Here is a 24,160-nt window from a genome sequence, read left to right on the forward strand (position 1 = left end):
ATCTATGGGAACCTTCCAGACCCATGGACTTAATAGATTGCTACCATCCTCAATTAATGAAACAGTACAAGTCTGTGCTAGGTTTAACATATAACTTTCAGATATATATTACAAGAGAAAATTGTAAGAATTTGATTGGCTATGTAGAAAACAATGAATGCTACCTTATAGCAAATTTAGGATTTTGAACTAAGCTGGGCTAAAACACAACTCCATACCCATCAATCACTGAGAATCTGATACACAAACTAACTTACAAATACATAAAAATAATAAGACCTTTTCCATAAGGTTGTCTCTGCAACAAAGCTGAGTCGCATCTTGCCTCAGGGATAGGTAGAAAGCATTCACCCTCTACCTCTGTTAACATATGTCTATGCTTGCACACATTGCTTGCAAAATTCATATTTTCTGATGTAGCTTTATGAAGCTCAAGTACCATATCTCTCAATTGCTTATCACGTTCTGATTTTTCATCTTGCCTCCTTGATAAATATTCCTTGCAATCATATAGCTCTGCAGAAAGTTTGGCATTCTCCTCAGAGAATCGATTCCTTTCTTCTTCATGTTTTTGGTGGAAATCAGCTTCTTTTTTCATTTGCTCCAGCTCAGCTCTCACTACATGAAGATATTCAGATAGCTCTGCTCTCTCATTTTCTAATTTTTTGACCAAGACCTTGAATTCATCAAGATCATTCATCGCTTTAACCTTTTCAGCCTTTATTTCATGCATTTCATCACTAAGTTGAGATATTTGACCATTAAGTTCATCAGTCAGCTGCCTTGTTCTCATAGCTTCTGTCTCAAGTTGTTCTTTTTCAACCATTGTAGGACATGTCTCCAGCTTATAACATTCAAATCTCTTGTAATCTGTTCTTTAGCTTTAATAGCTTCATCTAGAACAGGTCTCATTTCAGCCAATTCATTTCTTACCTTGAGAACATTTCCAGTCCCTGCATATGCACAGGACTCCAGCGTAACTTGACAATATCTTGATATTTTCTCATTGAATGTCTTTGCTACTTCCAAAGTTGCATCAACTTTTTCCTGTTTATTTCAAGAGAAGAGTTAAAAGCCTGTGACTTTGAGCAAAAGCAAGGAAAACCTGTATTCTTGTTAGCACAGACATTATGCAAGGCATACATCACTACCTAGTGCCATAACATCTCACAAAAATCAAACAAAACACTTCTTTAATACCTATAGCATCATTGGCAATAAATCTTCTTCAACATATTGGAAACGGCATGGTGACCCTCATTTAATCTTTAGCTTAAACCATTACCTACATGCGCTTACCTAGATCTTTCCACCTTGGAAAAGTTGAAATACCAGAAAGCAGAAAAAATAGCACCCAGGAATCCGCAACAGTATGTTATATAAATGAATGTTTTACTTGTTCCTTGTCAAAATGCTATCAAAAGGTATTTTTCTAGAAGTTACTAAACTATAAATTCCCTGCATACGTTTGTATAGTTGAGTGCTTTAGAAAATCATACAGATGGCAACAAACAAGATTCCTAAAAACGACCTCTTGGCTAAACAACACGGTAACAACCTTCAATGTTAGTACAAATACAGCATTAAATAGAGCTTCTAACACTTTTCTGGGAATGCCAGGGAGTTGAGAACATCAGCAATCTCTAATCAGTCATCACTCCCAGAAACCTCTATGTCCTATCTCCTTTCAATTATTTTGTGGACCACTTCCCTTTAATCACTGTATTAGCTGGTAATTGAGCAGCTCCTCTGGAGTTTGTGTGGACGGGATCTCATGTAAAATATTTCATAATTTTCCTTTAAATATACCTCTTTCTTCACTCTTTTTAAAAAAAGACAGCATATCTTATGTTTCTTTTTCTTACAGCATATTCCCAAAGTAAGCACAAATCATTGACCAATATATGTCTGGAGGATATAATGGCAGTTAATGGACTCTGTTCAGAATCAATCCACTCACCTGCTTTCCAAGATATAAGAGGCCAAGGCCTAAACAAAGAAATCGAGTAAGTGGCTCTCCTAGCTCAGAATCACTTCTCTCCATCAAGGCAATAATAATTGACTGAGCCACTTCATCATTGCAAGATCCAACATAGATCAATCCAAGAGATATAGCAGTGAAGGCAATTACATCTATGGGAACCTTCCAGACTCATGGACTTAATAGATTGCTACCATCCTCAATTAATGAAACAGTACAAGTCTGTGCTAGGTTTAACATATAACTTTCAGATATATATTACAAGAGAAAATCTGTGTAAGAATTTGATTGGCTATGTAGAAAACAATGAATGCTACCTTATAGCAAATTTAGGATTTTGAACTAAGCTGGGCTAAACACAACTCCATACCCATCAATCACTGAGAATCTGATACACAAACTAACTTACAAATACATAAAAATAATAAGACCTTTTCCATAAGGTTGTCTGATCTGAGAATACTCATATTTCTGAATTCCTTCTTCAAATCCAAACAGTAGCTAAAACCGATTCCCTTTTACTTTTGTGTTCAGCTAATCTTAATGCTTTAGGGATGTAAAACCAATACAAGATTCTCCTTTTGTATTCTTAGATTTTCCAGGGTACACAATCATGAAACTGAAAGAAAAATGCACTTAGACCATCCTAACTCACTTTGTAAGTAAATTATTCACATCAGAGACAATCATGTTAACATAAAATGGATTGATGGAGTATCATTCAAGAACAAAGTATAACCTACGATGTTAGACACTTTGCAAGTATATTGTTCACACCAGAGACAACCATGTTGACATAGAATGGATTGATGGAGTAACCTAAGATGTTAGACACTTTGTAAGTAAATTGCTCACATCAGAGACAATCATGTAACATAAAATGGATGGACAGAGTATCATTCAAGAACAAGCTATATCCTAAGATGTTAGAATGTATATGGTTTCTGAAAAGAAAATTAATGTTACCATAAAAAGAATGACCACTTATAGTTCTGAAGTTTGAAACTACTTTACCTGGAGCAATGTAGCCATAGGAGCCAATAACAGAAGACATGGCCTCCGAACCAGTTCGAATCAGCTTTGCAACTCCAAAATCTGCAACCCTTGCAGTCATGTCAGAATCAAGCAATATATTGCTAGGCTTAACATCTCTGTGTACAATGGCAGGACGACAATCTTGATGAAGATAGCATAAGCCCAGAGCCTCAGGTTCCTGGATTCTTAGATACATGTGCTTCTTAAAACTCTGAACAATACAGATATATGAATTTCCACCATATCTGTCATTTGCAAATTTGTGCAACATTAAATATAAATCTAGGCTTCAACTTGGTGTTTTGAACTATGCTCTCAGGTTATTCAATCAGGCTTTGTTAACTTTGTCAGTGGTTTATCCTATGCTTTATGCCAAATTTTGTGCAACATTAAATATAAATCTAGGCTTCAACTTGGTGTTTTGAACTATGCTCTCATGTTATTCGATCAGGCTTTGATGTGCATATTTATATATCCCATGTAACGAAGTACAGCCTTATATTCTAGCTATACTCTCAATTACAGAGTATAAGTAGGGTAAAATGTTTTTAAATATGAAGGTCTTACAACAAGGTGGCTGGAAGTTCTTGTAACGAGATCCAATCTTGTTAACTTTGGAAGTAATTTGACTCATAAAATGTATTTATATATTTTACTTCTGAAATCACTATTTAAGTTTGCAAAGTTATGCATATTCTATTTTTAGTGTGCAAAGTCATGCATATTCTATCTGTAAATTTGAATTGATAACTTTTGAATGATGCAACATATTTTTTTAACCATCAAATTATATTAACAGATGATATTAAACTACTTGTTCTCGGATCATCTTGCACGTAGTTTAATCTCTGCTTTGTTATTGAATTTCTCCCTGCCTTTATCTGACAATATCCATTTTTTACTATGTGTGAAGCAGTTGCAAACTAATTTGTAGTTGCTGTTCAACTTTCAGCGTTGAAGGACATTTCTGGACGTTCTCTGTATTGCTTCAACTCCGGTAACAACCTTAATCTCCTTTCCGAGTTTTTGCTTCATTTCTATTTCATCCATGGACCATGATAGAAAATCCTCTTCCATCAATTGTACATTAGCCACTCAGCAACTATAGAGTCTTACTTGCAAGCAGAAAGTGTTTTTCATATATTTAACATTATGTATATTATAGAAGTAAAAGATCAGTCTTTTATCATATTGTTCAAGTTCCTTTGGAGACAATGCTTAATAGTAAGTGGGTATTATGGTAAACATTTTTATTTGCTGGGGCACCCACATTTGCCTAGGATTTTATAGCATAAGAAAGCCTTTAAATCCCTGCAAAACCTTCCTTGCGAGGATTAGATTGTGTGGATTATGTTGGGTTTTCTTCTCGCAAAGACTATTAATTTGCATAGCAATGTGCAGCTTGTTTTGGTTACTCACACAACAATGTTAAATACAGATACTTTGCCTTGGCCTACTTTGTTTTGTCACTGGGCAATCCAACTTTCAGCGTTGACGGACATTTCTGGGCGTTTTCTATATTGCTTCATCTCTGGTAACAACCTTAATCTCCTTTCCGAGCTTTTGCTCCATTTCTATTTCATCCATGGGCCATGATACAAAATCCTCTTCCATCAATTGTACATTAGCCACTGAGCAACTAAAGAGTCTTATAAATTTCATTCAAAATTATTTTCCGATTGAAATGATTCAGTTATATATATGCTTTCTTGATAATTTAAACTTTATTCCTTTGTGTTTAACTAATGCAAAGTGGTGCCATCGTGGCTGTCTTGTTTTTTAGTGTGTGTTGATATTATATTCCACTTGTCATTTTTTTTGTCATCCACACATTAAGAAAGCGGAAAACAAATACATGCATGTACATTTACATTTAGAATGCATGTGGTAATTGATTTAGGACTTTGCGTGTGCTCTCTGCTCTATGTTCAAACAGTTTCGCTTCTCTTTCCTTAGTAGCTAGGCTTTTCATTGCAAAAAAAAGAAAGTAAACGATTGTTTATCATCTTAGATTGCATATTTAGGAATTGTATCTGTACATCACGCGATCAACCTTAAAGGCAAACTTCTTAAGAAAGATCAACTGTAAAATACATTTCAATAAACATAAAAACGCTTTGGAACCTAACGCACACCATTTAGAAGTCTAGGCTAGAGACGTGTTCCGGCGTCGTAAAACCTGGTAACTATCACTTTCATCGTAGGTTGGGTGATTCCTCCTCTTTGAAATGACAAGTGCCAATACGGACTTGTGCTCCCACGTACCGTCGAGTATATATTGGGAGACCACAGTAGGCTATATCCTTTATCCTTAGGAAGCCGTGTTTGCCGCCCTATCGATCGCAATGCACTGAACACAGCATTCGGGAAGATTGACTGCCGTACCATAAAAAGTATTCTGCAGTTTTGCGATTGGTTTGGTAATCCCCCTGTCTAGATATCCAGAGTAGTCACTTTCGTTCCTTTTCAGACTCCTTAAAAGAAAAGGACCATCTGAGCACTTGTCACTTCAGGCTCATTAAAAATCGAAGGCGACTAGAGTCATCTTTAGCTTTTTCTCGACTCTTAAAAAATGAAAAAGCAAATTGTGTCAAAGTGTCATAAAACTTATTTAAATCGGAATAACCTCACAGGGTAGTCACTTTCATTCCTTTTCAGACTCCTTAAAAGAAAAGGACCATCTGAGCACTTGTCACTTCAGGCTCATTAAAAATCGAAGGCGACTAGAGTCATCTTTAGCTTTTTCTCGACTCTTAAAAAATGAAAAAGCAAATTGTGTCAAAGTGTCATAAAATTTATTTAAATCGGAATAACCTCACAGAGTAGTCACTTTCATTCCTTTTCAGACTCCTTAAAAGAAAAGGACCATCTGAGCACTTGTCACTTCAGGCTCATTAAAAATCGAAGGCGACTAGAGTCATCTTTAGCTTTTTCTCGACTCTTAAAAAATGAAAAAGCAACTTGTGTCAAAGTGTCATAAAATTTATTTAAATCGGAATAACCTCACTGTTCCCTCGTTGGTCTTAGGGTAAGAAAATGGAGTCCACCATTCAAGGATTTCCCCATGGAGGAATCCTGCTCCCTTTTCCTCTAGGGGAGATGTTGGTGCACCTCATATGGCTACATTGACCCTTCCAGGCCTTGCAATTGCCCTGCCAATATACTTTTTTCTCGACCTCTGCCGTTCAAAACACCTTGATTCTCGATCAATCAACTCAGCAACCAGATGCTACTAGAGTTGCCCAGATCGAAGGCGACTAGAGTCGTCTTTAGCTTTTTCTCGTCTCTTAAAAATTGAAAAAGCAGTTGTGTCAAAGTGTCATACAATTTATTCAAATCGGAATAACATCACTGCTCCCTCGTTGGTCTCAGTTTGACAAAATGGTGTCCGCCAATTAAGGATTTCCCCTACTCCCTTTTCCTCTAGGGGAGATGTTGGTGTACCTCATATGGCTACATTGTCCCTTCCAGGGCTTGCACTTCGCCTGCTGGTATGGCTTTTCTCGACCTCTGTCGTTCAAAACACCATGATTTTTGGGCAATCAAATCAGCAACCAGATGATACTAGAGTTACCCCCAAACCTTCTATTTCATTTGTTTCTCCCTCTCCTTCCTCTGCGCTTCGTGGAAGTATGCTTAAAAAAAATGAACGTATAAAGATGTTGTAATAAATATCTTTCTTCATTATGTTTATAAGCTTAGATGCCCACTCATTTAGAAAAAAACTAAACATGCTTCTTACAACATTTTTGTGTTTTGTTTTGTACCAGAAAATGACATCAAACCTCACTGAAAATGCAATTTCCTCAATGTTATCTGGATCAGCTCATATTCAACCATACCTGCAAATTGCTGAGCTTGAGCCAATACAACCAATGCAAAACTCAACTCCACGATATCGTACTGCAATTTCAGACGGAACACATAAGAAACACATCATGCTTCCAAAAGATTTCAATGATCTCGTAGCAACAGGCTTGCTACAAAAGGGTTCTATTATAAATGTTAAAAGTTGGACTACCTCAGCTATTGGTCCTTCAACGTAAGTTTGTTATAAAATTCTTATTTCAAATTTAACATTCTTTTACTTATAACACAACCACTTCTAACAGTTATTCCTTTGACTCTCATTTGTCGTGTAGGTCTATAAAGCTATTAGACTTTGAAATATCTACTTCATTTGCACCCTTAATTGGCAATCCAAAAACTATGAGTTTCCCCATCACATCTGATGAAAACTCTCCATCCTCATCGGATCCACATCCTCCATCAAAAAGGCCCTGCCCTCTTCCAACTACTCCAGCCCCGTCCGTTCAACCGGTTCAAATTCCCATCAAATCGTTAAACCCTTACCACTCAAACTGGTGCATAAAAGGATACGTCCAAAGGAAAACAGCTCTTCGACAATTTCAGAATCAATACGGACCCGGTAAAGTGTTTGGCTTTGACCTGTTCGATACAGAGGGTGGAGAAATCCATATTACATGTTTCAACAATGTCGCAGATTATTTCTTCGACAAAATCCAAAATGGAAATGTCTACATTGTTTCTAAAGGGAATGTGAAAATGGCTAATAAGCAATACAACCACTTGAACAATGACTGGGAAATTTTGTTGAATGCAACATCTACCATAGAACATGTTGCCAGTGAAAAAAAACATAATCCAGCAGTTCAATTCAGTATAAAATCAATTGATGATATCAGAACAACAAACGTCAACTCCATTGTTGATATTTTGGGTGTTGTCACAGACATTTCCAGTGTATGCACTATACGTAGAAGAGATGGCTCTGAAGTCAATAAACAAACAGTACAGCTTCAAGACATGTCAGGGTATAGCATAGATGCAATCTTTTGGGGCGATAATTTTAAAGCCGTTTCACAGGAAATCTCCTCCCTATGTGCTACAGGCAATAACCCCATCGTTGCAATCAAATCTGCACGTGTTGGCGAATTTAATGGGAAAAATATCGGCACTACAACGAGATCCATTGTTCTTGTAGATCCTGACATTGAAGAGGCCCATACGCTAAAGTCGTGGTTTAAAAAAGAAGGCTCCACTGCTGCTTCAACATCTTTGACAACAAGATCTCCTTTTTGCCCCCAACAAAAAAAAATAACAATTGCTGACATTTACAGTATGGATTCCTTAGAGAAACCAACATTTTTCCAATTAAAGGGCACAATAACAAAAATTGGTATGGATAGTTTTTACTACATTTCTTGCCCGTCCATTGTTGGTGGGAAAAAATGCATGAAAAAACTTATTCCACAAAATACAGGGGTGTGGTTCTGTCCAAAGTGCAACGCTGAAGTAAGCGACTGTGATTACAGATACTTATTGAAAATCGACATACAAGATCACACTGGTGAATTGACTTCAACTGTTGCTTTCGAAGACGCGGGCTCTACAATTCTTGGAAATAATGCCAAAGACTTCTATCTATTATCTTCAGATCCAGAACTAATCAAGGAAATTGTCTCTAGAGCTCTATGGACAGATCATATCTTCACACTTTCGGTGAAGACAGAAACTTTTAAAGAAGTCCCACGATTGAAATGCGTTATCATAAAAGAAGAAAAACTACATTTCACGACAGAATGCAAAAACATCCTTCGAGAAATTCAGAGCATCTCGACATTGTAAATAAATATTGCAGAATGTGTTCCTTGCTTTTTGGCAATTCCTATTGTCCAATTTTATAAATACAACTTTACAAGATATATTGTTGCATGTCTTCTTATGAAAATTTCTTATATACCATTGAAATAAATATTTGTTCTCCATTGTATCTAGCATTATGTTAGTAGCAAAAATCACATTTTTTTTTTCCTTTTATCAACTTTACACATGAAACTACCTACATGTATGCATCAAAAATACTAATACGTTCTTTCAAAAACATTTCTCAAATAAAAAAAATCACATGGCACTATTCAGAACTTAGATTTTTTTCCCCTTCTTTCGCTTTCGCTTGCATTTTTTACCCTTCTTTCGCTTTCATACAATAACGTGGTTGTTGTCTCTAAATAACATTCTTGTTTTCCCCTCCCTTGCTTATAGGTACCATAAATTTTGCGAATGGCTTCTTCTTCTAATAATGAACGTGCTCGAAGATACTATGCAACAAATAAAGAACGAATAAATGCACGACGCCGTGAGCTTTACCAAGCAAAAAAAAACATCATAGAATGTCAAAAAAACAAAAAACAAAAGGGTGACCAACCTTCCTCGTCTGAAATGCCCCACCCTGAAAACAATCCTCCCTTGCAATTATCAGGCTCTTTATCTTCTCAGCAAACCTCTCAAACAAATACAGCCATGCCTCATTGCCCTAACCCCTCCTTTGCACATGCTTTCAGCAACGTTTATACCGATCAAGCACATCGAGATTTCCGTTCAAAGCTTGATAAACTTCCACCTAAATGTCCATGCTCCATTTGTCTTGAATCATATCCTGGAATACATATCCGCAATTCCAACCACATGGATTGCTGCTCTAGATGCGCCTCTGAAACAAAGGGTCATCGCTTCTCATTATCAAACAACATGGACCCTGGCCCTCAACCAGCTGCTCTTACGTCTCTTTCGCAAATAGAAGAAATGCTCATTGCTAGGGTTAACCCTATATTGCAGGTAACACATGCACGTGGTGGCCAGTATAAATACAGTGGCCACACAATTTGTTTTCCTCAAGACATAACAAAAATCGCAAACATGTTGCCACGCCGTGTTGAGCACTTGGACATCCTAATTGTCACGCGTCATGGTAATGACCATAAGGCTTATGATTTCATTGTCAGTAGACATCGCGTTCTCGCTGCATTGGAATACAAATTGGCTAATGACCCATACTATAAGAATGTTCGTATTGATTCCAATGCACTGGCATCCTTACCAGCAATCCCCACCGATGTCTCCTCCTCGCTTCACCATTCCAATACTACAGAAACCACTGTTCGCCTTCCACTTGAACCACCCCATGAGCTCACCGAAGATTTCGCAGACCCATCTGCTGCCCAAACATCATCGTTCGTACCCATCATACCCAATACAAATACAGAAATTCAAGAAATCCGCCATTATTTGCATGCTTGCAACCACCAATCTGATACTACAATTGAGTGGCCAACAATTGGTTTATCGCCAGTCAATGAATACAACACAGAAGGTCTACTCTCTATGGCTTTCCCCGCCCTTTTCCCGACAGGCGCTGCAATGCCAAATCAGCCAAGAATGAAAGCAGTGCAGTTACATGAATATGCACTTCATCTCATACGTTACTGCGATAATAGATTTGGAAGCCACCCACGCTTTCGTTATTACATATATAATCTCATGATGCGGCATCGCAGTCAAGCAACAGCGTCGATTTTTGTGAAAAAAAGCATCACAGATAACTTTCCAATATCTATTCGAGATCTGAACATTCGATTAGAACAGTTTCCAGATGAGCAATTGGCGGAGCAAGTCATGCGATTCGGTAGCTCTTTACGTGGAACAAGGTCATTTTGGCACAAAGCTAAAAATGAGCTAATGGACATGATATCTCAACTCGGTTGCCCGACATTCTTCTTCACATTAAGTGCAGCTGATACAAAATGGCCTGATCTTCATGCAGTCATGCCCGGATGCCTTCCTACTGATATTGGAAAACAACAAAAGTGGAGAAATGATAACATTATCTCTAACCCACATTTAACATCGCTATATATGCACCATAGATTCACAGCATTTCGTGAGATTATCTTGGAGAAACACCTGAATACAAAAGATTACTGGTACAGGTACGCATTCTACCGCATTTTTTTTTTCCTCCAAGAACTCTAAACATCATTCCTCACCTATTGCAAAATTATCTTACAAAAACGCATTCTTGTTAGGTATGAATGGCAACATAGGGGATCTGCGCACATCCATGGTTTCCTTTGGATAGAAAATGCACCTGATATGGGGAATCTCAACTGGGAAGACACAGAAGCAGTCGATATTGCAAGGCAGTTCTTCGACAAATATATTTCCGCTTGGAACCCTCGTGCTCCTTCGAGTTCAAACCAACCAAATGCTTGGACAAATCCCGAAGACCCTTGCCTGTTGTCCACACCGCAAATCTTCAGAACCAATCCTTTCAGTGACTATGAACAACTCGTCAATTGTGTTGAACGTCACACAAAATGCTCAGAAAGCACGTGCCTAAGAAAAAATGGATCCTCACTCCAATGTCGTTATAAAGCATCGTGGGAATTACATCCAAAATCGGCCTTATTCATTGATTCCAATGGCCAAAAAACATACACCCCTGCTCGGAACGACGATCGACTCAATAGCCATAACCCTACCATCCTATCTATTTGGCGTGCAAATGTTGACTGCCAACCAGTTCTCTCCATACACGCTGTACAAAAATATATCGCCAAATATGCATCCAAAGCTGAAAAAAAATCTGAAAGCTTCCACGACATGCTACGTAGAATTGTCCTTGCTTCACCCATTGCTGACCCAGCAACATCCGCATTTCGAAAATTTCTTGCTGAAACCCTTGTTGATCGTGACATTGGAGCCCAGGAAACCTGCCATATGCTGCAAAAATTACCGTTAACATTATGTAGTCGGCCATTCATTTCTTTAAATGTAAACCAAAAAATTCTTATGCGCCTTCCACAAACGGACGCCACCTCCACTACATCCCCGCACTTCATAGATACATATATCCAACGCCCTTCTACCCTAGAGTCCACATCACTAATAGAGTTGGCAAGATCCTGGTCATATGATCCTCGTCGCAAAACAAACAAATGGAAACAAAGGCCTACAAAGGCAATTGTTCGGGTCATACCACGCTACTCCTCCATACCATCCACAACAGAACCTTGCTACGCTGACTTTTGCAGGGTTGAGCTTATGCTATACAAACCTTTTCGCCGTATCGTACAAGATATAGGAGATTCTGCTGCAGATTTCATCGCAAATTGGCAAACATTTCGCCCATTCTACAATCCTTGGCATCAACACCGCACACTATCTGATATTGAATCTGTCGCAAATGATACCTCAACTATGAATGAAGCCAATCCAGCAGACGCCATGGAAATAAATGAATGGGAATTACTTTCCCAATTACACCCTACAAATGAGCTTCTCATAAATGACCTTGACATGCTTGGTCTTCGTGGCTTTGATGACACCCATAACTGGAATCATACCACTATCCCATTGGATCTACAAAATAATGCAATACAATTCATTGAGAATAGCCGCTCCATCCACCGCATTCTTCAAACACATCAACATACCCTGCCGACCCTTACTACATTATCTCCAATGCAAAGAAAAGCTCTGAATATTATTTTTAATCATTTTGCTAGGAAGGATTATTTACCCGCTCTCAGAATGATAATACAAGGCACTGCTGGTACGGGAAAATCCCTCCTTATTAATTGCATCAAAGATATGCTCATAGGCCTTGCAAGCCTGGAACCTTCACCGATCATGCTCCTCGCCCCTACAGGGGTTGCTGCCTTCAACATACAAGCATCGACAATCCATTCTGCTTTGCACCTTCCTATAAAGGATCTTATGCCGTTAGAAGGTAGTGCTCTTGCAAAATTCCAGGAAGAACTCAAGCATATAAGATACATACTGATCGATGAAATGAGCTTCATTGGGCCAAAGCTTCTCAGCCATATTGATGCACGTCTTCGCGAGGCATTTCCCCACCAAAGAAACACTCCTTTTGGTGGTTGTTCCATAATATTAGTTGGTGATCTCGGTCAGCTACCACCCGTCAAAGACATACCTCTGTATGCAGGGACGAGCCACGGAAGCGCACTGTGGGGCACCTTCGACACAGTCATCACATTGGACACAATATTTCGTCAACAAGGCGACGACATCGCACAGGTTACTTTCAGGAACATTCTACAGAACATTAGAGATGCAAATCCAACAATCGATGACTACAACATACTCATGTCGCGCACAGATTCCTTTTTATCAGAAGAAGAAATACGTTCATTCCATGATTCCATGCATTTATTTCCAACAAATGCTCAAACAACGGTCCATAATAAGCAAATGATGAAATCTCTTAACACTCCTATCGCACGATCCATTGCTGAAGATGACACCACATATTCCAGTCTTTCCTCTGAAGATGAGCAACTTGAGCGAATTGTATTGCTATGCAATGGCGAAAAAGTTATGTTGACTTCCAACCTTTGGGTTTCAGCCGGTCTTGTTAATGGTTCCCTTGGAAAAATTGTAACCATCTTTTACAAAGAATCAACTGCACCACCACAAATTCCAACATTTGTTGTCGTAGATTTCCCCAAGTACATTGGGCCTCCTTGGGATGAAAGAAACCCCACTCACTTGCCTATTCCAGCAGTAAAAAGAAATGGTCGTGCACAAATTCCACTGAAGATGGCTTGGGCTTTAACCATACATAAATCTCAAGGTATGACCCTTCCAAAAGCAACAATTGACATTGGAAAAACAGAACGTCAAGGTCTCACATTCACAGCTATTTCAAGAGTGCCTTCTCTGCAAGATCTCCGGATTAACCCCGCATTCAGTTTCGATCGTTACGGTAAAATGAAGGACAACAAAAACATTGCTCGCAGAAAACACGCGGAGGAAATTCTCCGTTCAATGCCGCCTCCAGATAATCTGCTCCAACCCGTACTTTGACATCGCCAAAAGGTTTCCTCCATTTATTTACCTCATTCTCTTTATTAACATACTTTTCATATCTTTCAACAACAACAAACTTTAATCATTATTAGTAAATAAGCAAATATTAGGATGTCTTTATATTGTCTATACATCTCATTCTTACCTTTTCTTTCTTTTGCAGCAGGCCACATGGGCTCAGAAATAACATACCTACACAACTACATGTAGATTGGCAAGCAAAAAAACTGCATCTCCAGCTGTGCATTGACCTCCAATTGTGTTCAATATGCCGTTATTCACCATGCATCTTCCACTAACAATATATGGATCCCCATAGCAAAGGTAACTTCATTACCATTCATTCCAGATTCATTTTAACACAACTCACCTGCAGAGTATTACTAATACATTTCTGCAACTGGTTTACATATTACTAATTCTAACAAAATATAAATTTTGCAGGCCCATTGCTGCATCTTCAAGGCCTTCGCTGCCTCCGCCATGTTTTCATACAACTTCAAATATGGAATGACAAGCACAATGTTCTTTAGACTATTATATTCCTTCTCGAACCTCTTTTGTTACAATTCACTGTTTGTATTTTCCATTTCAAACTTGAAAAAATATGTTTCAAGATCGAATACCGTTTTCATTGTTTGTTTCCTCACAACTATTTGTGTTTTCCATTCCAGTCTTTAAAAAGGATGTTACAACACACTTTGTATTTTCCATTTCAAACTTTAAAAAGGATGTTACAATACAATATTTGTATTTTCCATTTCACACTTAAAAAAGGATGTTTCAACATCAAATACCATTTTGATAGTTCATGTCCTCCCAACTATTTGTGTTTCCCGTTTCAAACTTAAAAAAGGGATGTTTCGACATCAATGCCATTTTGATAGTTTATTTCCTCACAACCATTTCATTGTCAATGGGTTTTAACATATTTTGTTTACAAAATCAATTGACTTTAATGATTATAATACATGTTTTCAAAATATCTTCATATTAATTTAATTTTCAATTTCAGTAATGGTTTCTTAAATAGCCCTTTCCAAATCAATATGGTTGCTCGGTTGTTGTTCGCATATTAATTTAATTTCCCATTTGAATAATGATTTCTTAAATACCCCTTTCCAAATCAATATGGTTGCCCGTTTGTTGTTCACATGGACTCATTCATTTATCTTCACCTTTAACTCCACAGTTTTTCCAACAACAAACAAAGGTCTCTAAACAGGTTCAATGCATATTTATGGCTGCTTGCATTCTATTTCAACGGTTTCCGGCATCGCTCCCCCAAATAAAAGCTCGCATTCATCGACCCTTGCTTCCAAAAAAGCCCACAAAAACCTATTCACGTTTCAATATTCTTCCACACACTATGCCTTACGGCGTTTCCTTTGCAACACTAGGTGCAAATGCTAGTTATAATCCAAGCAATAAAAGCATAGCTTAGACTCCGATCCTATGCTTATTAATTTATTTAGTTATCCTCACCTTCATAAAATGAAAATCATAAGATATCGCCTACTTGTACTTTCAAACGTTATGAAATATTGTTTGTTTGTTTTTTTTTTTAAATGTTATAAGAGTATTGTGCGTTAGATAATTTAAGGTTATATTTTCAAGAACACATTTTATTATTTTTTTAATAATAGTTGTATTTTTAAAAATAGTGGTAGTTATTTTCGTTGTTGGTATAATAACTAAATTATGATAAGTTAACTCACTATATTAAGAAAAAATATAATTTACTTGTGAAATTTTTTTTCAAAATATAATTTAGATAATTCTACCACTTATTAATCATAATATTTATTGTTTATTAAATATTCTATATTGAAAATTAAAAGAATGCACTTATTTTCAAAAAAAAAAATAAAAAAAAATTAGATTATCCTACCACATACTAATAGATTATAGTATGTGAACATTATCAATTTCGAAAATTCCAAATTACTAATATAAATTTAATAAATACAAAGTTATAAAATGCCTTGTGATTTTTAAGTAATCGACATAATGTAATAGTGTTTAGAATATATTTTATTGTATGTTATTTTATAATTAGCATCACCACTCACTTAAAAGTTGTTGATATATAGTCATGAATAAGTTAAAAGGGTGGAAGATAGCATCTAAGAGATATCAACCACCTTGGTCGTGCTACTTGACCATTGACATTTGTGGGTAAGGCTAGAAGATTTCCAAATTAAAGTATCAATGTCAATAATATTAAAATATCTATGATATATGATTATGATTATTGTTTACCATGATTAATCATCATTGATCATGTTTTACAATGTTTGATTTTAATTTACCATGGTTGACCATTGTTTATTGTTTGACCATAGTTGAGTATTTTTACCATGGCTGACCATGCTTGACTATGGTTTACTATGTTTTACTAAGGATGAACATGTTTGACTGGAAAAAAATATGGTTGATTATAGTTTACCATGTTTGACTATAGAAAAATATGATTGGTTACAGTTGACCATTTTTTACTATGGCTAACTTTGGTTGACCATGGATGACTCTGGTTAACCATGGTTGTTCATGTTTAAATGTGTGTAACCATTTGTCATTATTTTTAACAATCTTGGACCACGATTAACTATAATTGAGTATGGTTTGACCATGGGTGACCAAGGTATAGTATGCTTGATCATGGTTGATTATGGTTCACTATGTTTAGCCAAATTTTGTAATGTTTGACTATTATTAAGATTGTTTGACTAAGGTTTCCCATGTTTGACCAAAGTTGGATTTTAGTGACCATGGTTCACTATGGCTAGAAATGGTTGATCATATTTGATTATGGCTAATCAAGGTTGAAGATGGTTGATTTGTTTAACCATGTTCAATTATTGTTGACCATGCTTTCTTATGGTTGACTTTGATTGACCATGGTTGATAATATAATTATGTCATTTGTGATATTGAGAGGTGGATAATATGGTTCTATTGCATAATGAGTTCATCAAGGGTTATGTTGTGTTCTTACATGCCTAAAGGGTTATGTTAGATTCTATCATTCCTTAATACTTATATCATGTTGAGACATTCAACTTAGATGGATTATGTCTATTTCAAATATTCCTAATGGTTATGTTTCATTGTGACATTTATCAATGGTTATGTTGTATTACAACATTCTTCAATGATTATGTCGCACCATGACATCCTCAATGGTTATTTTGCAATGTGAGAATCATCAACTATTATGTCACAATATATCATTTATTAATGGTTAGGTCACATTTTGATGCTCGATAATATTTTCTATATTGTGAAATAGTTGTTTTGGCCACTCTAAATCATTAGTCTCTACTTTTCTTTGATATTTGATTTCACTCTCTAGGATCAATGCTCATTTTCATGATTGTGCCCTCAAAGAAAGATCCTTAATGGTGTGTTCACCTTAATGCCTTGGTCTGGCAAGTTACTAGGCACTCTCTTCGCCTTTGTGGTCTTCTAAATTACCATCCCTGATTTGTGAATATATCAAGCATAAGCCCACTCAAGGTACTCTTTGTTTTCTCGTTTCTTCTGGCATTTAAGCATTCATTAGTTAGGTAGCCCTAAGTCAAGCGCTACTGATTTTAAATATACAGTGCAGGAAGGTTGCAAGCTCCATAAGATATTTGAGTCCAAGTTGGTTTGATAGTCCAGGAATCCAATGAAAAGTCAAACTAGCCCAAATATCTAGCTTAATCTAGTAGTCTCAACGACTTTACGAATATTATTTTATTTAACGAGACAAATGCCGATATTTAAGCTTGCATCTAGATGTATTTCTTTCAGCCTCGATATAGCTAGATAGAGATGTGGTCCAGTGTGGATAGTTAATAATATAGGATAAGGGGTCAGGCCCACTCACATCAAGTTTCAAAATGTTAAGACCTCTATATTTTCCCACATCATGCATTCTGTACATTCGATAGACTTACGCTAATTTGGTGACAACTATTATCTCTGATTTTGTAGTAAATGGTAAGAACTCCTCTATGCAAGAGTATCTATGGTTTAAAGATAAAAGAAATGAACATAACTAGATTCAATAGAGTTCCTACAACAAATCTTCATCTTGCAAATTATAAGTCTGACCTATAACTTCCCACTAAGAATGAAATTAAGAAAGTCAAGCGTTCATCGAAGATCTACTCATACGCTAAAAAAATCAAATTAATAGGTATCCACATAATATGTATTCATGAAATATAAAGAGATGGATGGGATTAAATCGGTTACACAATCTCTCTCACTATATGACCGCACACACAACAAAACTCTTTATAACAAAACCCAGTGAACGATAGTACTCTTGTGGATGACACAATCTTTTTTTCATCAATGTTTTATTTAAGAAGGCAATGGACTTTCGGCTGAGCTGTTATGAGTGGTCCTCTCCTAATGGATCACTCTACGCTACCATTTATACATGCTTCATCGAAATCAGAATACACATATGACATGTAAAGACACAAAACATGTTATATTCTTTAATAATATATATTTACAAAGAAATTACACAAAATGTACTCATGCTTCCTCTCTCAAGCTCCTTCTTAAGCTTTGCCTTGCTCTACTTCTAAGACATTGTCCTCCAACTTCTAATTGTGTTGGGTTGTGTTATTCTTTCCATGACTAGCCCACGTAGTTAGGGGAGGGTTGTGGGTTTGAGGGGGGTGGGTAGCCCCCCTCTACAGGGTCTGGGGCAGTGCCTCAGGAAATGTTTTTTGGACCCTATATTAGGTTGGGCCGACCTACCTATGGTTTTGTGCATGATTTTTGCACATGGTTTTTGATGCGATGGTTTTCGGTCCATGGTATTGGATGCTTTGGCATGTATAAATATGTATTGTAACATTGAAAGGAAAATAATGAAAAATCAAGCTGGTAGTCCTGGTTTTGGGATCCAGGGAAAAATCTCTGTGTATATGTGTTTTATTTGTTATGTTCTCGCATTGTTTATTTTCTGTGTTTTAGAATTTGTATGCGGGTAATTTCTGTATGGGGTTAAAACCTACATTTGGTATCAAAGTTGTTTTGGCTTCAAGGGGACGCCTTTATTGCTGAGGTGTTTCGCTCGGGCCTGTGGTAGACCCCATTCAGTGGGAGATCTGTGGGATTGATTCTCGTGGTGAATGAAGATGGAAAGCAGTGGAAAGATAGAGATCGAGAAATTTACCAGTCATAGTTTTGAGTTATGGAAACTCAAGATGGATGATCTGTTGGTGGATAAATATCAGTGGATCACGGTAGATCCGGGTACTAAACCAACGGGAGTGTATGATGAAGAATGGAAGAAGTTGGATTGGAAGGCAAAGGGAACAATACGATTATGTGTCTCAGATTCAGTATTGCTGAATGTATCAGAGGAAGCTACGACAAAGGCTTTGTGGGACAAGTTAGGGACTTTGTACCAATCTAAGTCTCTGGTAAATAAACTGTTCCTGCGGAAAAATATGTATAACTTGAGGATGAAAGATGGAGACTCGATGATAGAGCATCTGAACACGTTTAATATTGTGGTAAGTCAGTTATTATGTTGATATTAAAATTTCAGATGAAGATAAGTGCATCAGTTTGTTGTGTTCTCTACCAGATTCGTGGGATAATTTGGTTATTTCAATAGGTAGCAATACAACTTCCTTGCAGTTTGATGAAATAGTTTCATCCTTGCTAATGGAGGAGATGAGACGAAAAAATATGGAGAGCCAGAATGGTGATGCCTTGTCTATACGAGGACGGTCCTAGAACAGAAACAAGTATAAGTCATCGAGTGGGAGATATAAATCTAGAGGTAGTCTAAATCTCCAGGAAAACTTGTAAAGGTGGTGTGTTGGAAATGCGGAAAGGAAGGGCACTACAAAAGGGATTGTAAATCTAAAGCTCCTGACAAAGGAAAGGGATTTGATGATGCTCCTTCTGCAGAGGCGAAAACCACCTCAAATGAAGGTGGGGATGTGTACTTAGCTTCTTCAAGTACACATGTAGATCATGAAGCATGGTTGATTGACTCAGGTGCATCCTTTCACTTCACTCCCCATAGAGAGTGGTTCTGCGACTATGAGAAATACGATGGTGGTGATGTATTCTTGGGGGATGACAGGAATGCTAGAATCGTTGGTCGTGGAAAAGTAAAGTTGAAGTTGCAAGGTGGAAGGGTTAGAAAACTTCTGGGTGTTCTGTATATTCTTGCATTGGCTAGAAATATGATTTCCGTAAGCAAGCTTGATGAAAACAAAAGGAATTTTCGAAAACATTGGCACAATTGAGAGAAGCAAATGAACAAATGATGAAAACGAAAGACGAGCAAATAGCTCGATTATCATCACGGCTCGAAGTCATAAAGGGCACCCAAAAAGTGGAGGATTTCAGAGCAGAGGCATCGCAAATAAACAGTGCGTTAATATCGCAGATTAGGCTCCTATGTAATCAACTCACTGAGGCAGAACCATTGTGCGAGCTAACTACATCAGTATGTCAGCAGGTAGAGAAGGCCAGGAATGAGTTAGACCAAGCTGAAGAAACCATAATCGCATATCTTGATTGGCAAGATTCTGATGTAGGAAAAGCAACAAATTTGCCTAGAATCCAAGAAACATACAAGGACATACTCTTTACAGAATTGCACACTCAAGTGATGAAAGCTGAAAGGGCGGCTTCAAGATGTAAATTAACTGCTAGCAATATGGTTGATCTGATCAACAACACCCTCTACTTGGCAAACATGATCTCCCAGTGTACACCTAGAAGCATAACAACAGCAAATATGATTGAGCAAACAAGTTATCCTGACTTAGAGGAGAAGGGGAGATTAATCGCTGGGGTTAACATTTTGACTTTCGATGCATATTGACTCTTTCTGATCAAGCCACACACACAAAGGTCTGCCCTCAAGTGTTTAACTGATGCACTCGGGTGTATAATTCCCGATATTCAAGATGCCACATACGCTGCTCAACTTAGTTCGCGCCTCAACAAACCGCCTGAAGTAGAGCCAATGCTAGCGATAAGTCAGCTCAGGTTTAAAGGCAAAGAGCCTACCTGATGAATCATTGCCGCTGATTGCCAGATCGCCAAGGAAGATAGGATGAATATTTATTGATGCCAACTTAATAGCATTTCAGTTTCTTAGATATTTAGATTAGTTTAGTATTTATAGACCCTTTCATTGTTTTGGAAAGGGTCGTAAAGTTTTGTAACAGACTTAATAGACTGAAGTTTGCACTATTGTGCTTCAGTCAATATTCTTTTATGAAACTGGGCCAATTGTTCTTAATTTAACAAGGAAGCTTCTTTATGCAATTGTGCACTATTGTCGTTGTTGAGGATGTTTTTGCGTTGAAGGAAGAACTACAAATAGCGATTGATATTTAGGAGTGTCACGCAGCTCATATGGTATTTCTATCTAAATTCATTCCTTTTATATGAATTGTTATCAGATTATTCTTGCTATTGTTGATTATATGCATGCGCTGTAACATCAGATCTTTATTCATTCCACTATTGGATGTTTTACGATGTGCCTTTCCTTTCAATCATGCATGTGACAATGATATAAATGATAAAGTGTGGTAATCTTGTTTTAATCGCTCTGTTTAACTATTTAGACACAACAAGCTTGAATGAATTAACATCTATGCCTTAAAGATAGAGTCATCTATATGCCTGTCTTTAGACACAGACCACCTAATGCCACGCTTTAAAGCTCAATAAGTCCCCGAGATAGATCATAGTTATTATATTCTTGCTGATAGTTTTAGTTATTCGCTCGTCGCTAGCATAGTTTATATTCATCCATCCATCCCATTTATCTACTTCTGGGAAACTGGTCCCATTATCCCTAGTCGGAGCCACTATTCCAAACGGAAAAGGAGTTGTACTAAGGTCCGGACCAGGTGGTTATCCCCGATGTTGTTGCAGCGATTTTCGAGGCATCAACAGAACCTCACTCTCCCTTCAGTTCAGAGCTTCAGTTCTTCAAGATCATAAGAGTAAAGGCCCGAGTCCCAGAAGCGTTCTTTTCAGAAAGCCTCAGGTGTTCCTCAGTTCTCGACTGGGCTTTGTGACCAGAACTGGAAGAAAGCTTTCTCCCTCCGTCCTCAGTGGTAATCGCAGTGTTTTTTGTGCACTTCTTTGCTTTCTCGCTAAAAGTCTATCTGGATTTCTAAAACAGCTCCCTCTTTCCTCGACGCTCTCTTCCTCCCTGGTCTCTTCCCCACCCCCTTATCTATCCCCTCCCTTTCATTTTTCTCTTTATCAAAGGCAGTCTCTCCTCAGCGGTTCTCTTTCAGGCCCGCGCTATCTGTCAGACCTCTTCTACTTCCCTCTCTCATTATTCCACTCCCCTCTGCTGCCATCTATATCTTCCTCTGTTACAAGTTCTTCAAGCTATCTCTAAGATTGGAAACGATATGGCAGAGAATCCTTTGGAGCGACATATGGCAGAGAATCATTTGGAGCGAGTTATCACCAACAGCAGCTGCACCCTGTGCAAAGCCCATTGTTTCATGATCGCCCATTTCGTAAAACACTTTAATGACCTCAAGGAAGAATTTCAGGCTGATAGTAAATCAAAAAGGAAAAAGCTGGAGAAACAGAGAGCGGAGATTGAAGGCCTTAAAGAAAAATGCAACCACTTGGAAGAAGCAATAACTCACATAAAAGCAATGACTCAAAGCATGCACGGAGAGGCCTCGACAAAGATTAGTGAGAAAAAGGAGCCTCACTTCGATGATTCAGTAAACCAACACCTGTAACTCTTTTTATGTCTTGTAAATTTTTCTTTCTAGTAGGCTTGTTTGTACGGCGATATAGCCGTTATCTTTTCCAAATCTCAACCTACAAGTCCTCTGACAGGGAAAAAGGGTCTGCATGCCCATTTTGGATCCTCTCTTCTTTGTTCTTTCCATCTTATGTAATAAGACTCGCTCCTTAAAATTTTATAATATATCAGTAAACGACTTTGTTAAAAAAAACAATAATTTACAATAAAATTTATGTCCCTTTCCAATTTTTCTTTTTTAAATTAAATATTACATTTAATACTTATATCAAATATTGATCGATTTAAAATATTAAAATATAATTAAAATATAATAACAACATACTCACTTTAATACTTACCTTTCACATAATTCAGTACTCTTCAAAACCTACCTTTCACATAATTCAGTGCTCTTCAAAACCTACTCTTTATATGTTCATCTCTTTTAATTAGCCAAAGCAAAACATAAGTTCTCATTCCGATTTCTCTTTTGACTTCTTTGGATCCTTACGAGGGTAATAATATCTCCCTACTATAAAGTATTAATCACTATATGAGATAGTGTATACGTTGTTGTATAAAGATTATTTCACCACAGAATTTTAATGGTTGTATGGGATGGTGTATAAGTTATTAAATCTGAAATAGTTATTGTTAATTAAGTATACACATTTTACATAGCTATTAATTTTATGTTTATGTTTTTGTTGATTATATGTTATAGTAAAAGATTATTGTAATAGTAAAAGTGTTAAATTTATATGTAGTCTAACTCTTCTAAGTTTTGATTTTTAACATATTTTCTAATCATCTTATATAAATTTGTTGGAATCACATATTTGAATTGTATAGTCTATATAATCATAGTGTTTTAAGAAAAAATTAAAAATATTAAATTTAATTATGCATTAAAAAATTCAAACATTTAAAAATCACAATCTTTAAAAAAAATTATATTATAATATCGCAAAAAAATTAAAATACACCATAAAACAATTACATTACACCTTAAATTTACACAAAATAATATTTTATTACATTACATCTTAAATTTACACAAAATCATATTTAGAAATTTTTCATGACTCAAAATTTTTTTACACATTCAAAAATATATTTTAAATAATAAATAAAATAATTTGATTAATAATTATACTTTTATTTCTCACTTCTATAATCTAGACAATCTAAATACCCAATTTTTTTTTGTCAATTTGATTTAAAATCCTTAAAAAGACAAAAATAAATTTAATTCTAAATTCTATAATCAAGACAATAGAAACACTCCATCTATTTATTCACTACAAAAGACAAACAACTTCACGTCACCATTAATACTTTAGTGCGGGTGGTTATTTGTCACCATCAGCGCCGACAATATTGATTTAATCAATTTTCATAATAAGTAATTTAACCTTCTGCGAGGTTCCTTCATGACGAGGGGCGACTTTGACCAGAGAAACATGATAAAGATTTCCTGTATAATTGGAGACCAATTCACCGTGTTCCACCTCATAGTCTGTTGTACTACATATATAATAATACACGGTGATAATCGCGTGCCCACGCGTTTGACGGTGCAAGTTTCCTAAATCTGATTTGAGTTGAACCATTGAACGCAATATAAATGCTTAGCAGATACCGCAAAAGGGATCCACAACGACTCACAGGCTCCCAAC

General features: G+C 36.7%; 2 protein-coding genes across 8 annotated transcripts; one reads left to right on the forward strand and one right to left on the reverse strand.

The window, feature by feature from the left end:
* Window positions 1–405: 405 nt before the first annotated feature.
* On the reverse strand, window positions 406–2,189 carry LOC149211704 (26S proteasome non-ATPase regulatory subunit 2 homolog B-like). Its single transcript, XM_089391577.1, has 2 exons — window positions 1,961–2,189; window positions 406–1,047 (listed from the first exon to the last, which is right to left on the reverse strand). Exons 1-2 carry the CDS (start codon window positions 2,042–2,044, stop codon window positions 790–792), a joined length of 342 nt encoding a protein of 113 aa, XP_089247703.1. The 5' UTR covers window positions 2,045–2,189; the 3' UTR covers window positions 406–789.
* A 1,692-nt stretch (window positions 2,190–3,881) lies between these two features.
* On the forward strand, window positions 3,882–15,124 carry LOC149211705 (uncharacterized). Of its 7 annotated transcripts, XR_016250722.1 has the most exons (5): window positions 3,884–4,013; window positions 4,455–4,550; window positions 6,787–7,058; window positions 13,875–14,035; window positions 14,156–15,124. XR_016250722.1 is itself a non-coding variant. In XM_089391576.1 (2 exons), exon 1 carries the CDS (start codon window positions 10,970–10,972, stop codon window positions 13,706–13,708), a length of 2,739 nt encoding a protein of 912 aa, XP_089247702.1. In that variant the 5' UTR covers window positions 10,349–10,969; the 3' UTR covers window positions 13,709–13,720; window positions 13,878–14,021. The 7 variants fall into 7 exon arrangements, 2 of the variants coding, with proteins under 2 accessions (XP_089247702.1, XP_089247701.1); XR_016250723.1 differs by lacking the exon at window positions 6,787–7,058 and having other exon boundaries at window positions 3,890–4,013; window positions 13,878–14,035; XR_016250721.1 differs by lacking the exon at window positions 6,787–7,058 and having other exon boundaries at window positions 3,893–4,013.
* The last annotated feature ends 9,036 nt before the right edge of the window (window positions 15,125–24,160 follow it).

The sequence above is a fragment of the Pinus tabuliformis genome, chromosome 1_1 (assembly GCF_031772625.1).
Source record: "Pinus tabuliformis cultivar Carrire ecotype Pingquan chromosome 1_1, CPIR1, whole genome shotgun sequence".
Taxonomy (NCBI): Eukaryota; Viridiplantae; Streptophyta; class Pinopsida; order Pinales; family Pinaceae; genus Pinus; species Pinus tabuliformis.